Raw genomic sequence first — 15,568 nt, 5'->3', positions numbered from 1 at the left:
ACTCAAATCAATACAGAGGGAGATGGAGCAGAAAAATCTGGAAGGAACATAGCTCCAGAAAGCTTCCAAGATATAGCTTGTGATGCTGAAGGCCTGTTGTTATTCTTCTCTAGAACAGGTAACAATTGGAGTTACTACAAGATGAGAGAAAAACAAGTTTTGAGTGTTACTTGAAGGACAAATGTAGTTTAGTAAGGGCAGGATTTCAGAGGTAAAAAGGGAATTCTTTTAGGGTGGAACAATTACTTTTTATAAAATATATTAGTCCCTGTGGTAGAAAGGGATTGGTGTTGAGAACTCAGGATTATTTCTAGTTCAGCATTTCTTTTTACACAGCTACTTGATGTAGAAATGTACTGAACTTCCTGTAATTCAGGTGGGTGCTGCTGGTAGAGTTAAGACCATGCTCTTAGTAGCTTACTTGCACTGAGTCTGCAGTCAGTCACGTGAAGCAGGGTTTTCTGCTGTGGGCAACACTGCTGGGCTGAACCTGGCAGAGATCTTGGATCTGCCAAGAGAAAGGAGGTTCTCTTAACCTGGAACTTCCCTGTGGTAAAGGTTTTGAGGAACTGCCTGGATGCTTTCTTGTCAGCAGTCTTCTCTTGTATGTGTTCAGATCATTTCTTTCTCTACCATTTATGTGGGGGACCAAAATTCAGGGCTCCTAAGATATAGCTTTTGTGTTGGGTTTTGCTTGGAAGCCAGAATTCTAATAGTGTAATTAAGGATATGTTAAGTTAGCAGATTCTCACCTACTTGGTTTTTGTTTGCTTCAGATTTTGAGTTGGAGATACTTCTGAAAATGGTCCTTAGTGGTCTTTCTGAGACAGCCAGCTTGTGAGATGGTGTTAGAATTTTAATAAAGACCATAGTTAATGGCTGATGTAGCTTGAGCCAGATAACCTGTGCTTACAATTTCTTTCAGAGTAAGAGCTGTTTTCTCTCCAAAGTACTGTTTTACTTTAAAACAGTAGAGGTTTTTATCTGATCACACTGTAACTTGTGGGTCTGGTGTTGTAGCAGAAATCTTGAGGAACTCACCTGAGTAAAGTCAGATCTCTTTGTTCAAAATGTTGGGACTGTCAGCTGTCTGTTTTAGGCAGGCTTATACTCATGAACCCCAAGTCCCCAGGGGAGTTAGGCTGAACAACCTCTTAGGATTTTAGTGTTTATATTAGAAAGGTCAGACATTCAGTGCTTTTTGTATTGCTCATTCACAGTGTGCTGTAAATCAAAGCCATCTTCATGGTCACATCTACAAGGCCAGCATGGATATTACTGTTATGTTGATTCAGAATTTCTCTTGTGCAAGAGAAGACCAAATTGTTGGATCTTCGAATCTGTTTTGCCAAAGTCAAATACTTTTATTCATACAAACAGTCTTACTCTTTCAGTCAAAACTGTAGCATTGTAATAAAAACATATATGCTGGACTGCAGACTACCGAGGACCTAAGAAAGGCATTTCGGCTTCTCTTTCTTTGAAGTCACAAGATCTTGAAGCTGAGCCAGTATTTCCCTGGCCCCATAGATTAAGTTACCTATTATAAATACATAAAAGAGTTTCAGACAAATCTGTAGAATTTTGCTCATGATGTTGCAAAAGAAAGACTTTGTAAAGATTCTACTTTCGCAAGTTTCAGTGTTCTAAGAATCTACCGTCAACATCCAAAACCAGGTTTTTTATCTTCTGTAGAGGCCTTCTTCAGCAAGAAGACCTGCAGTCAGTGATCTATAAAAAAACCCCATGTTTTCCAGGCATTTAGGTCTTAAGGGCTGGAATTTTTTACTTTTGTTTCCCCTTATTTAATGTTCGCTGGTAATTTTCCATGAATCACAGAGATGTGGGAGATGTTTGACTGTAGAGTGGAAAATTTCTTACCTGATAACTTTTAAGAATAAAATAGCTGCATCATCTTCAACTTTACTTCCTGTAGTTCCGCAATCAAGAAAAATGTTTATTTTTTCCATTCCTTTTTGAAAACTATTTAGCCAGATGGACATAGGTTGCCTGATTGGTAGTAGAAGGGTGTTTCTAAGTCTGTAGTTTTGAAAGTGTGATGCAGCATTGGGTGGCTCTTCTAAGAGACCACTGAAGAGTAGGATACATTGTGGTGCTAAGATATCTCTGGAATTTTAAAGTAGGGGAAAGAATATGATGCTCCATGCAATAATGAGAGATACAGCCAGCAGGAGAAAATACTGGCAAGAAATTTTGCTTTTAATTGGTACTTTTAACTAATAGCTTGCACACACTGTTATCTTTAAGATTGTAATTTCCTTCAAAGCAATGTATTTAAAAATCCAAATTGTTTGCACTCTAAGGATGGTTTCTGGATATGGCACTTTCCATCTGTGCTAGTAATTTTTTTCTGTTGTTGAAGAACTTAAAAGAAAAAACCCAAAGAACAAACAAAAAAACAACCCCAACAAAAACACTTTAAACAAAATTACCTACAGTGCCTCATTTGTACAATATTCTATAAATGTCTTGTTTTGACATTACTAGCAAATTTAATTTGTTAGCAAAGCTTGTTGCATTACAAGTTTAAGTTCCTCAATAACCTTTTGTTTTTGGAAGATTCAGTCTGCTGCATCTTCCATTTGCATTCTTGTGCTTTTAGTGATTTAAAAATAGTATCTCAGTTTCACACATATTAATTCTGCCCTAATAGACAATAGCAGAAGTCACAAAATTGAAATTACTGAATACATTATAGTATTTTTATATTCTATATGGCAGAGGATGTACAGCATGTATCTTACACACTGAGTTTCATAACTTACCACAAGTACAGAAGTCTGCATCTGTTAGATTATATACACACATCCTAGCAGAGTGGACACTTGGAAGACTTGAGTTCTCACCTTTGATCGTGCTGTGATATTTAGTAGATCATAAAAACAGGTGCAGTTTCTTAATTAAAGGTCTGTGTAAATGTTATCTTGTCCCTCCAGTGTTCAATATAGGGAGTTACTTCATCTTCTCAGTCTGTTCTCTCCTGTAAAATTGGGACAATTACAGAGGTATGCAGTATATTATTTAGGCATCAGCTGGAATAGGCACTGGATTTGAGGTGATTTAAATACAATATATTCTTAAAATAGCCTGTATAATAGCTACAATATTCATCTTTTAATGCATTTAATATGGTAGAATGTCTTTCTAAGTTGCTTGAGGGAGGATCAGATTATGCAAGAATATAGCTGTCATTATTGCAGCCTTGAAAGTATGACTGTGTAGTAAATGAAAAAAACAAAAACAAAAAAAAAACACCAAAAAAACCCCACCAAAAATCAAACCAACACAAAACAACCAACCAAAACCAAAATAACCAGCATCTCCACCCCACCCCATGTGGAAAAAAAATTTTAAATATTAATTGCATATAAACTCTTCTCAAATTTCATGTGTAATTTCGTGTCATTGCATAACTCTCACTACTGACCATTTCTTGCTTTATTGTTACATTTTTAAAGAAATCCCTTAGTTCTGAGGTCATCTTTTACATATTAGTGTTCTTAAATATTAATGAGTTATTTTAAGTGGTTTGTTGCATTAATATCAATAAAGGTAGTAATAAAATTTAAGTTGATCCATGAAGATAGGTATTTCTTTCATAGATAGCATTGTCTGGATCTCTAGCATTTTGAGGATGTGTAACTGAGCAATGTAACTCCAAGTCAATATATTCACATGGGTCTATATTAAAAGAAAATTATGTATTTTTTTTCCTGACTGTTTATTCAAGGATTTGATAGAAAAAAATCAGCATAGGGTTTTGAAAAAGATGAAGGCATCACAGGAAACCATAGAGTTGTGTAGGAAAGGTATTTGGGTAAAAATGTCTTGAAATATAGTCTTACAGTGCAACCTGAATTTGTCTGAAGCCCCAGTTGTTAGCTGCTGTTGTATTGATTTAATTTTCAATATTTAGCTCTTAACTGTGATATCTCTCTGTAAAAGTTACTTTGTTCCTAATGTTTAAAATCTGTTTCCAGGCTGCAAGCTGCTATATAAACAAGACTTTGCAAGACGGTTAGGACTGAGATGTGTTACTTGTAATTACTGCTCACAGCTGTGCAAAAAGGGAGCAACTAAGGAACTTGATGGTGTAGTGAGAGATTTCTGCAGTGAAGAGTGCTGTAAAAAATTTCAGGACTGGTACTACAAGGCAAGTAACTCAGAATTTTTGACGAGAGCTCCACAATTAAAAAAACCAAAAATGCACATGTGAGGATATCTCAAGGACTGTGCAGCAAATATGGCTTACTTCAGCAAAGCATTTGCTATAGAATAAGCAAATGTATTAATCTCAGAATTTCATTTTTTGTAGATCTTAGAGCAGCATTTCTATCATCTGATTTTATTAATTCGTTTGGCAAGGAAGTCTTGAGTTACAGAAAATAAAAAAATTAGTATGTATATTGTTACTTTACAATTCCAATTTTTTCTCAGTTAATGCCACTTTTTTCTTGTCAAAACTTCTTTAATGTGTATTCAAAATGTTGAAAACACTGTTAGTAGCAGCTGGATACCTTGAGTTCAACTGACATTAGCAGAGTTTTTCTTGTTCCTGTTTTTGCCTCCTTTTTTGCCTTTTCCCTTCTCCCACAGTTTGAACTGCAGAGGCTTTGATTGTTCAGTATTTCCCAGTGGAAAAGATGCCAAAGGAAAAAGCAAGACCAAATGGATTTCTAATAACAGTTTAAATCAAACAGATAGCATCTATTTCTAAGTCTCTGGAAGCTTAACTGCCTTGTGAAGCATCAACAAAGACTTCACAATAAGAGTTTTTTTGTTTACATTTTTTGAAAGGAAAAGATGAAATTGGACTGGGTTTAACCTGCGATTAGTGCCATGGATAAAATATTTGATGTCTGGTGTGAACGTCCTGGAAAGCTACACTGATAATTTCAAAACAAGAACTACACTGTGGATGCAATTGCAAAAAAGACAGTACAAAATTCATCACCGTACCAAAACTCTGCACACAGCTTGGAAGGCAGTAAAAACCTTGAAGTGTTAGAGGGCTAGATACAAGTCCTGTAATTCAAGATGATCTACCTACCATAAAAGAACTGAATATGAAGAAATATCTGATATTTTGGAATGTCTGGTTCCAGAAATGTTACAGCCACACACTGTAAATTCTTTATTTTGAGTAATGTATGTAGGGTCTTATTTGACATTCCTAAAAGAAAACTTCTGAAGACAACAATGTGTTTCTTTTGTCTCACATGTAAATAGGGTGACAGAGCTTGGCTGCAAAGTTCTTAACTGGAATACTAACTTCATACAGTCATATTTAATCTATCTAGATGCCTTAAAACATGGGGTGTGAGATTTAATTTTTCCCTGTGAAAAAAGTGCCTTCCGGTAGAGAACTTAAATCTTTGGTGTGCTTTAGAAATCTTTTGATGATTCAGCAAAGAATATAGTCTGGAGGTGTGCATACCAAACTACTTTAATGTACCTAAGCTTCTGTGGAAGCTTGTGCTGTGATTCAGCTTTGAGAACCACTTGAAAACTTGGGTTTCACATTATCCTGATTCATGGAATAAGGTAATAACTGGCCCATGAAGTCTGCATAAATGCTATTGGTACTGTGTCACAGCAAAGTTAGATCTGATGTCATAAAAAGGCAATTTTGCTGGTAACTTTTGATATTTGATAATGTTGATGTGTTAGATATTTCTACTTTTTGAATGTTACACTTGCTAGTGTAACTGGGGTTCCAATTAAGAATTGTTAATTGTAATTTTTTTCAAGTGCTTCTTAAAGCCTTAATGCAATTGAGTTTTGGTTAAAAAAGCTTGAGATTTATTACATGGGAAAGACATATAATAGGTTTTGGGAAATTGTGTCTTTTGCTAAAATTCTCTTTTTTATTTCTTTACATCCTTGCTGATAACTTCTCCCACTTCATGGAAGTTGCTCCAGATACCTTAGATCTGGTAGTGCATTGTTAGCTCAATATTCTTATGTAGCCAAAATAGACAATGATCAAAACATGGGAAGACAGAATAGATAAGGACCATTCTTTGAATTTGTACTTCATTAGCTGTTTTGTCTGTTAGCTTCTTAAAAGAATAGTTACATATGTATGAGCTTTGTCTCATTTTTGCAATGTCCAGTGTTATTTTGGAGTTTCAATGAATGTATACATGAAGAGAATAAGTAGCAATAACTCAGTAATGTTTTAACACCATCATTGTGTTCATTAAACAAGTGTTTGTCTCCATCTTCTTTGTCTACTTTTTTTTATGGACACATCTTTCTCATGTAGTATTATCTGGAAAACATTGTAACCTTTTAAAATAATCAAGTATTGTGGGAGCACTTCCCTGAATGCCAAAATTCTCTTCTCAGAAAGCCCAAAGAAGTTAGCAATAGTAGAAACACAACAACTTATGTAGAAGTATTAAAAGTTCATTAGACTTACCTAGGTAAGAGTCATTTAAACCTAATATGAGGCAGTGAAATGTAAAAGAATAGTTTTAGTCTTGATCATTTGTTGGACAACAGCTGCAGTTGGTGCCAAGTTCTGAGGAAATTTCTACTCTTTGGGTTCCATGCACCTCTGAGCCAAGAGGCAAAGTTGTAGGTGTCTTGAGGTTAGGTCCCTAAGTTTTTAGAGCTCCTTATGTAAAATTACATGCAATGGTTTGGACGTTAATCCAGAAAATGCCTGGGAAATGTCAGTATAATGTTTGATGTTTGATCAAACTGATGTTTGATGACAGTTTCAATCATTTAATTAATTAGAGCATTGAAATTACCTTTAAAAAGAGTATACAGTTCTGAGAACAGCACAGAAATCTGTTTCTTTAAATACACACTGAGAAACATTGGTGACAGGACTGCTGCTGAAGTACTGTCTGGTTCTCCACTGTAGCCTCACAGGTCACGCGAGGCCACAGTGGAGAATTGATCAGACTCAGCGTGTGCAGTGATGGCTCTGTATTCAGTGGGGGTCAGGTGTCTGCAGCAAAGAGGAAGGAGGAGGTGGGAATTACAGTCTGAGGCAAGGAAAAGTCACTGTGGCTGGTAAGCTCAGCAAAGATTGTCAGCAGTGGTAAAATTTGAAAGTGGAGCTAGCATTAATCGAAATGGTAAAGACAGCAAGACAGCCTTGTGGAATTTCTGTTGTTGGAATTCAGCTGTTCTCTAGTTAGACATCTCAGCCTCCAGTAAGTACTCTTTCAGAACAGCTGATCTTCTTTTATACTCACTCTCAGGGAACAGCTTTGGCTTCCTATTTACTGCAATTGAAGCTGGAATAGACAGCTAAGACTAGGTGAAGTTAATAGCAGTCCACACCATTGGAGAACATTAGGAACAGGTGATGGAGGAATTAAAAATGTAAGTAAAAGCCCCATATATGTAAATTTTATTCTTTAACTCAAATTTGGGGCAAGCATTAGTGATTTGTACTAATCACCATGCCCATTTGAACAAGTTGAAGTAATGGGAAAAGAAATGTACCAAAAAGCAGTTAGGAGTGGCAAAGGACTTGTGCCATGCAAACACAGCAAGCAGAGAGGGGCTTTTTGGAACACAGAGATAAGCAGACTTGAGGCAGGTATTTTGGAGATTCACTTAACATTTAGTGCCACTATCCCAGGTGAAAACAAATGAAAAGGGGAAGGAAGAAAAAATCATGAAATATCCCGAAAATCTTTAATTTATTTTTGCTTTCAATAAATTTGATGGTCAGGGAAGTGGGTGAGCAAACAGCAGGAAACTTCAGTGCATGGAATGGTGTATAAAATTGACTATAAACAGAATTATGGAAACAGTAGAATTCAAGTGTAGTAAATATAGAGATGAGAAGTGAAACGTCACTATGAAAGAATCCCAGGTTTCCTGAGGAATAGTAATTTCCATGCAGAAGCAAACCGATTTTTTTTTCTAACCTAAATAATTTAGTAGAAGCCTAGGAGAGACAATAATACACTTTTTCAAAATGAAAAAGGAGACCAGGGGAGGGAGAGAACAGTTGCAGGAATGAGGCAATCACAGAATAGTTGGGTTGGAAGGGACCTTTATGAGGCTGAGTAGTCCCAACACATCTGCAGTGAGCAGGGACTTCTTCAATGAGATCAGATTGCGTGGAGTCCCATCCCACCTGACTTTAAAAGTTTACCTATCTATAACCTCTCTGGGCAATGTGTTCCAGTGTTTCACCCTCATTCTGAAAAACTTCTTTCTTCTATCTAGTCTAAGTTGACCTTTTTTATATCTAATCTTAAGCTTACCCTCCAGTTTTAAACCATTTCTCCCTATCCTATCTCAACACACCCTTCTGTAGGAAGGCTGTAGTTGCTGGATTTGACAAGATTTGACCCCTTTTTCTTTCTTTGAAGGAGAGAAAAGTGAGCAGAAAGTGGTGCTTTGATAGTCAAGCAGCGTGCAGCAGGTCAGAATAGATGGGCTTTTCTGTACGTGAGTCAGCTGTTAATCAGTGTTAGGTGGGTTTGAGATTTAAATTTAGAGTGAATTGTACCTTTTTTTTCCTACTGGTATTTCAGTCTTTTGGTGGCTTTGGAAGTTGCATCTGCATTAAAGGTGTGAATTCACAGCTTTCTTGAGCTGATTAAATCTACAGTGTTTGGGCAACATTCTATCTACTTCTACATTTTATCTTCTTCCCCACTCCCTTGTAAGAATAAACATAACTTGCTCTTTTGTCCCGCTGAGGTGATCTGCAAAAGGAACTGTGGATCAGCATCAGTGGAAAGTCCAAGTGACAAATTTAATAAAAATTGAGAGAGAATGGGGATATGCAGTGCTGTAAGGCCTCTGACGTTGTGTGCCCTACAGGTGCATAAACACTGCTGCTGCTACCTGCACAGAGAAGAGAAATACCTGCTCTTCCAGAGCCACCTAATGCTTAGTGTGAGGTGATCTTGAAGCTGCAGCTTCAATTGCTCCCAATTTAAGCTGTTTATACTGTTAGAAAAGAGCCTCTCTATTATCATCTTTAAATACTTGAAAATTACAACTGAGAGCTTAATTTCTTACACTGCTAGGGTATGGTATTACACTGTTCAAATACAGAGAAGAAATGAAACAATTATTTTTAAAATTGGAACTAATTGGCCTGTTCATACTTTTTTGGAGCCACAAAAACTACAGTTGAATTTTGTTTTGTTTTGTTTTGTTTTTTTGAGCCATCAGAGCCTCGTGCATAACTGCAATGTTGTGTATGGTTTTATGTATTAATGTTTTATGTTGCATATATTATAACGTCCCTCTTCCTCTCCTGGCTATTTTATTAGGTTGACTTACTTTGGATTCCTGAGCATCTTTAAAGTTTTTAATTTTTTAAGGTCTGCTTTAGGATAGAGGTTGCAGACAACACCAAGGCAAGCTGTAGTGCTTACTGGAAGATGTGAAATTGAGGCTGCCACTGTTCAGATAGTAATTTATAGCATGACAGATGAAATGCAGTAGAATCTATTCTGGAGAAGAACATTGCCTTAGTGATGCCTCATTAAATTAACATGCAAGTTTATGAAGGATATATTACTTAAATGTTTGAGTTTCCAAGTTACATGCTAACTAAATTTTGGGGGAGTCCTCTTTTTTTTTTGAGAGAAAATGTTTATAAATCATAGAGAAATGTGGATGAACTAAAGAATTGGAATTTAAAATTGTTGCCAAACTACTAAAGTAATGGAAATATAAAAAAACATTTATGCTAATTTGATACCTGGAGAAGTGATTCTTTTGGTGACTTTTAAAAACTTTTGATTCTTCTTTAAAACTAACAAAAAAAGCCTGCCAGATCTTGAAAGTAGAAAAAATGGCTTGCGTTTATCCTCAGTTCAATAGTCATTAAGGAGCCTAACACTTTCTGCTTTTGTTTTGCAGAATGCTTCAATGAAATTAATTAAAATTGATGCACACAATTTTTTTTTAATGACTCTTTAAAAGTGAGCTTTTTTTTTTTTTTTTTACGTAGTGACAAATGACTAAAGCAAAGCAGGTTTATTCTGGGTGCTAACCCCAGTAAACAGTTGAAAAGGAAGGGAGCTCAACTGTTGTTCATGAGCAAGACTTAACTGTATGGTGGTACTGAATCCTCAGTACTCTTAAAATGCAGCCTTTCAAAATGTAGCAATAACTTTTTCCCAAGGCCTGTTTAAAAATGTGTAATCTCTTTGCCTTAAGGCTGTTCGGTGTGACTGTTGTAAGTCGCAAGGAGCCCTGAAGGAGAAGGTGCAGTGGCGCGGCGAGATGAAGCATTTCTGCGATCAGCACTGCCTGCTCCGCTTCTACTGCCAGCAGAACGAGCCCAACCTGGCCACCCAGAAAGGGCCTGAGAACCTGCACTATGGTAGGTGCTGCTTCAGGGCTACACAGGTGCCAAGCCAGAAGCTTCCTTTCAATGAAAAATTGAAAGCTGCATGAGTTATTTATTTGTCATAATAAATTGCGTTAGGTGTTATCTTTTTCTGTGTTATCATCAGAGCTGTTGTCAGCTGTTATCATTGAGCTGTTCTGGGTTAAGTGTAATTTTAGTGCTGTATCATCATGGGAAGAGAAAATGTTTTCCTCTTTTGTTGTGCTCCAGTTTATCATTATTTGCTCTGTGGAAACATTTCTCAAAATGCCTTTTGGTCACAGAGAACAGATGCACTAGGAATGAAAAAAAAGAAATTAATTAAATGGAATGAAAGGAAAATAAGCGAAATGGAAGTGAAAATACAATGAAAGTATCTAGTTAGGAGGAATACATTGCTTTTTTCCCCTTTCTGTTGGCAGTAGGTACTGTGTAAATTTGCTCATGGGCATGGAATACATGTTTGTGTGGTTTAAATGGGAAGTCAGGCAAAGTTCAAATAAACCAGCTTTTAAATTAATGCAATTATACCAGCTCAGCTACTTTGTATAGCCATTTTCATACTTGAATGTTTTGGTGTTTACTTTTCTGAAAGAGGCTGTATTCACATCTGACTAGAGCATTGATTTATCATTTGCCTTTGTGTGAGGCTCAATACTGGAGTGTTGAGGGAGTTCAGTAGGGAGATGTCCATGAAGGAAAAGTCTTGTGTGCAGTTCTCACCTGCAATACAGTTCTAATGAATTCTCCTGATTTAATGTTATATTGGTGCCAGGTGTTATCTTGAGCTGCTTACTGAAATTTGCTTTGATTTTGAAAAAGGGAAAAAAAATTCTAAAAATGTTTCCTTGTACTTTTAGATCAGGGCTGTCAAACTCCCCGGACAAAAATGACAGTAAGTACATAACATTCTCTTACATCTAACTCTGTCTCTCTGACTCTCTCTCTCTCTTTATATGTATGTGTGTGTATATATATATATATATATATATATATATATACACACACACAAAACATAATTAGATGTACTTAAAATGTGAGATCCCAGTGAATTAGAGGGATGCTATTAAAAACAAAAAATCCGTGTCTTTGAATGATCCTAAGCTAAATTTATAAAGCTTTTTAGTCTTTTTCACATCTGTAGGTGAAATAAAAATTTCAAATATTCATACTTCCTTTTCAATGTCTTCTGGGAAACTAAGTCAACAACCATGTGTTTTACATCTATAGTGCATATAAATGTTGCTTAAAAGTTGATCAACACACTGTGTGTCTTATTCATGTGTTTAGAATAACTAGTGTATTTATTGAGTATAGAAAAGGAAGAGAATTTCACTGTCCAGTTGGAATATTAAGGTGTAGCTCAGCTTCAAAAAGCTGAGAATAAATCTTCAGTTCTTAAATTTTATCCTTCCCAAGAGAAGAATTCTCCAGTGCTCAAGATCTGATTGATTCTGTTACAGAGTAGGGATGCAGAGCCTTTTGCAGAATCACTGTTTGGAAGGGTGGGGATCATCAGTGGAGCAGCAGCCTTGATCATTCTGAGTTTCAGTTTTTCTCAGCTTGTCAAAAATACTACTATTAATATTATTTTCTGTTAGTTTAGTGTATTTTGTTTGAAACCTAGTTTTGTTTTGATTTGTTTGTTGCATGGAAGGTCTGAGAGAATTGCCTTTTAAATGCAAATAGACATCAAAGCTAAATCTTAGATTTAAATGAAAAAGTGAAAGTTTTTGATGACAATATAAATACATTTATGAGAAACACAGAAAATTGCTTAGGTAATTAGAGACATCAGACAAGCTAAGCTGTCATGTTAAAAACTTTCAGTATTTTATGGTTAATGATGTTAATTCAGTGATGTAAAGATCATGTCAAAGCTACGTATGATACAGTATTTTTTAAATACATTTTAGGGAGTGTACCCCTGGTAGAGCATATTGCTTTTCTTGGGACTGGGCTTTCTTTCCCTATCTAAATGGACATATGGGGGTAGTCTTCCTATATATGACCAAATAAAACTGAAAGTTTGTTTCTCAAATCAGGTTCTAAAAGAGGTACAAAACCCATGTCTGGAACAAGAGGGTTTTTTACCTCTTGACCATAAGATGCAGTTTGAACCTTCTGGGATGTTCCCAGGTTATTTATTGTCACTGTTGCAGAGCCAGCAGGGGGAGCTCGAAGCTCATGCTTTAGGTAATAAAAAAGTGTTCAGATAATTTTCATTCAGAAAATAGTCATCTTTGGACTGTGGCACAATTCAAGAAGATCTAAAGTTTGTGCATGCTGCTCATAATGAACTTTTTTTACAGCTAAAATTATTTTTTATGTTATAAAATTGCTTAAATGGCACTTTCACTTAAAGAAGCACGTTAAAAAAGGTGTTTACAGTACCTTCATTTAGAAAAAAAAAGGAAAATGAGCCAGAAGTCCTAGCCCTCCTCTCATGATGCTGGGGCAGTGGTAGCTCAGTACCAGGAATGTAGAATAGCTTGCAATTTTAGAATAATAGTTGGTGCTGCTTTGTTATGTTTCTGTGAGCTTCCTCTTCAGTATCTCGTTTATGAAAAGTATCAGCTGATACATTAACACAAGAACTTTGTGTTGGAATCAGTGTGGTCCAACAGCACCTTCTCTTATTTGCTTGTCTGCAGGGCTCAGCTCCACCACCTTCTCCAACACCTAACAGAGAAATGAAGAACAAGGCAGTTCTTTGCAAGCCTTTGACAATGACAAAAGCCACGTACTGTAAACCTCATATGCAGGCAAAATCTTGTCAGACAGGTAACTCCTGAACTGTGCCAGAACTAATTTCCTCATTGCAGCTTTTTCTTAACTATTACTGTCTTTTAACGTATTGCAAATATTCTGATTTTTTTTCTCACTAAAATGGCTGGTGTGAAATATATTTAAATACCTGGCAGTATTTGCCTTTTTCCTTTTTCTCTTAATAGAAGATGAGTGGAAGAAAGAGTATGTCCCAGTGCCTATTCCTGTACCAGTCTACGTTCCGGTGCCTATGAACATGTACAGTCAAAATGTTCCTATTCCTACCACGGTTCCTGTTCCTGTAAGTGAGACTTCAGCTTCATTTTAAAATTGGCATCCCTTCACATGCTTGTGTGGGACCACCTCGTGCTGCTGGCTGTTCTCCTCCTGGTCCATCTAAAGGATTTCAGGGTGCTTCAGGGCTATTTATTGAAAAATAAATATCCTACAGCAGCACTTGAGTCCTGATTGTTCTTTAGGACCTGTCTGCCTGCTTCCAGTGTGAACATCTTGTGCCACTGGGATTTTTAGGAACAGTTCTGAGTGATACTGCTGAATATGCTGAATAAGCTTTTAACAGCAAGGTTTGTTCTTGTAATAAGGAAACTGAAAAGGTTGTGTTGGGAATGGATGGCAGAGTGGGATAAACAGCAGGAAAAAACAAGCCACTAAAACAAGATGCTGATTTGTCCAAACTGTTGGTCTGAGATTACAATCAGATAAGTTTGAAGTTCCAAAGACCCTTCTTTCTTTGACCAGCTTTTTGTCTTTTTTTTTTTTTCCTGTGTCCTTTCCTGCTGTCCCTTCTGTTCCTAGCTCCTTCATGTTGGATTTTTAACCTGTCAGCATTTTTTGTTAGCTCACACTAGAGTGACTTGTTTCTAATCTGTATCAACTCTGTCTTTCAGAAGAAGAGTATAGATTTTTTTTGGTTGTTGGTTGCTTTGGTGTGGCATTTTTTCTTTTCTAATTATCTCTGCCTCCCTGTCTGCACAGGTGCCAGTTCCAGTTTTTTTGCCCACTACTCTGGATAGCACTGAGAAAATCCTTGCAGCAATAGAAGAGCTGAGGGGAAAAGTGCCCGGAGATCCTCTGGAAGCTGAGCTACTGAACTTGTCTGGGGTGGTACCTGAACATGTTGGAAAAGCTGAAGCTTCTGATGTGGCCAGTGAGTTTCCTGATGAGTTTTTGACTGTTTGGAATGCTGGGGGATGTGTGTGACTAGAAGGATTTGGTTTGGTTTTTTATTTTAGGGAAAGTTTGAGTATAACAGTGCTGTCATTGAAGTCTAATATGAAGTTGTATTGTACTTTAATGTCAGATGGCAGCTAAGTACCACACAGCCACTCACTCAGTTCCCTCATGCCTGGTGGGAAAGAGACTTGAGAAAAAAAGTAAACCTTGTGAGTCAAGAGCAGTTTAATAATTGAAACAAAAATAAATATATTACTAAATATACTCGTAAATATACAACTGAAAGAGGGGAGAGGGAGGGATAAAACACAAGATGACTAAGTGATGCATCATACAGATGCTGTCCACCCACTGACCCAGCCTGTTCTTGAGCAGCAATTGGTGGTTCCCAGCCAACTTCCCCAGTTACATACTGAGCACTGTGTGTCCAACACCCCTTTGGACACTTCAGCTCAGCTGTTCTGGACATGCTTCCTTTCAGCTTCTTGTGCATTCTGGCAAAACCTGGGAAACTGAAAAGCCCATGATTTAGAGTAAGCACTACTGGGCAACAACCAACACATTATTCTCATAATAAAAATTTATATCTGAAGATCAAAAAGTCCCACATACTTTATACTTTGTAATTTTAGTTTCTCAGTGCCCATGTCTGTTTGCTCTTCTTTCCTGGCTCTGCTTGCCCAAATCTTCAAGTCTTTCCTGTGTCTTTCCAGGAAAATTTGCCTTCACTCAGATGAAATTTTGAAGGTTTTTTCCAAGCTCTTTCAACAGATTTCTGAAAGGTTGTTGACAAATTACATATACTTACACTTTGTGCCTCGTTATGTAGGAGGCCAGTGGAGCTGCAGTCCTGGGAGGCTTACTGTATTCTGATCTATTGCCATTCTTCTACTAAAACTGCACATTTCTGGTAGCACTGCAAGGTTGTCATTTTCAGTTTCTTGCTGTCTTATATAAAGTACAGCTAGCTAAATGAGCAGATGTATGGGATCAGAGCTTGCTCACTTACAGAGGACTGAATTTGGAGCAATCAGTGTTTCCCAGAGGCTGGAGAGAGTTCCAGCTTTGTTTCTCCTTGCCTGCATGCCTTATTTGAGAAACAGATCCTACAGAAGCAGAATTGAAAGTCTGTTCTGTTGGACAGGATCAGGTAGGAAAATAGACAGTTAGTTTTGGCAAGATTGTTTTAGTTCTGGGATTGGTTGATATGATCCTGGTTCACCAGTATTTGATTTCCTATACATGTGCTTTGCT

General features: G+C 36.9%; 1 protein-coding gene across 7 annotated transcripts in view; it reads left to right on the top strand.

Annotated features, from left to right (window-relative positions):
* The window catches only part of ZMYM2 (zinc finger MYM-type containing 2), an 87,576-nt gene that overhangs the window by 56,987 nt on the left and 15,021 nt on the right, over nucleotides 1-15,568 (top strand). For all 7 annotated transcript variants that reach the window (XM_058044692.1, XM_058044671.1, XM_058044698.1 and 4 more), the window contains 6 exons: nucleotides 4,002-4,174; nucleotides 10,180-10,345; nucleotides 11,212-11,246; nucleotides 13,006-13,135; nucleotides 13,306-13,421; nucleotides 14,117-14,288. In XM_058044692.1, the coding sequence (XP_057900675.1) occupies nucleotides 4,002-4,174; nucleotides 10,180-10,345; nucleotides 11,212-11,246; nucleotides 13,006-13,135; nucleotides 13,306-13,421; nucleotides 14,117-14,288 (792 nt within the window). The remainder of the gene's footprint in view (nucleotides 1-4,001; nucleotides 4,175-10,179; nucleotides 10,346-11,211; nucleotides 11,247-13,005; nucleotides 13,136-13,305; nucleotides 13,422-14,116; nucleotides 14,289-15,568) is intronic.

The sequence above is a fragment of the Melospiza georgiana genome, chromosome 2 (assembly GCF_028018845.1).
Source record: "Melospiza georgiana isolate bMelGeo1 chromosome 2, bMelGeo1.pri, whole genome shotgun sequence".
Classification (NCBI taxonomy): Eukaryota; Metazoa; Chordata; class Aves; order Passeriformes; family Passerellidae; genus Melospiza; species Melospiza georgiana.
Note: the sequence above shows the minus strand (reverse complement) of the source record. Positions and strands in the feature narration are given on the sequence as shown.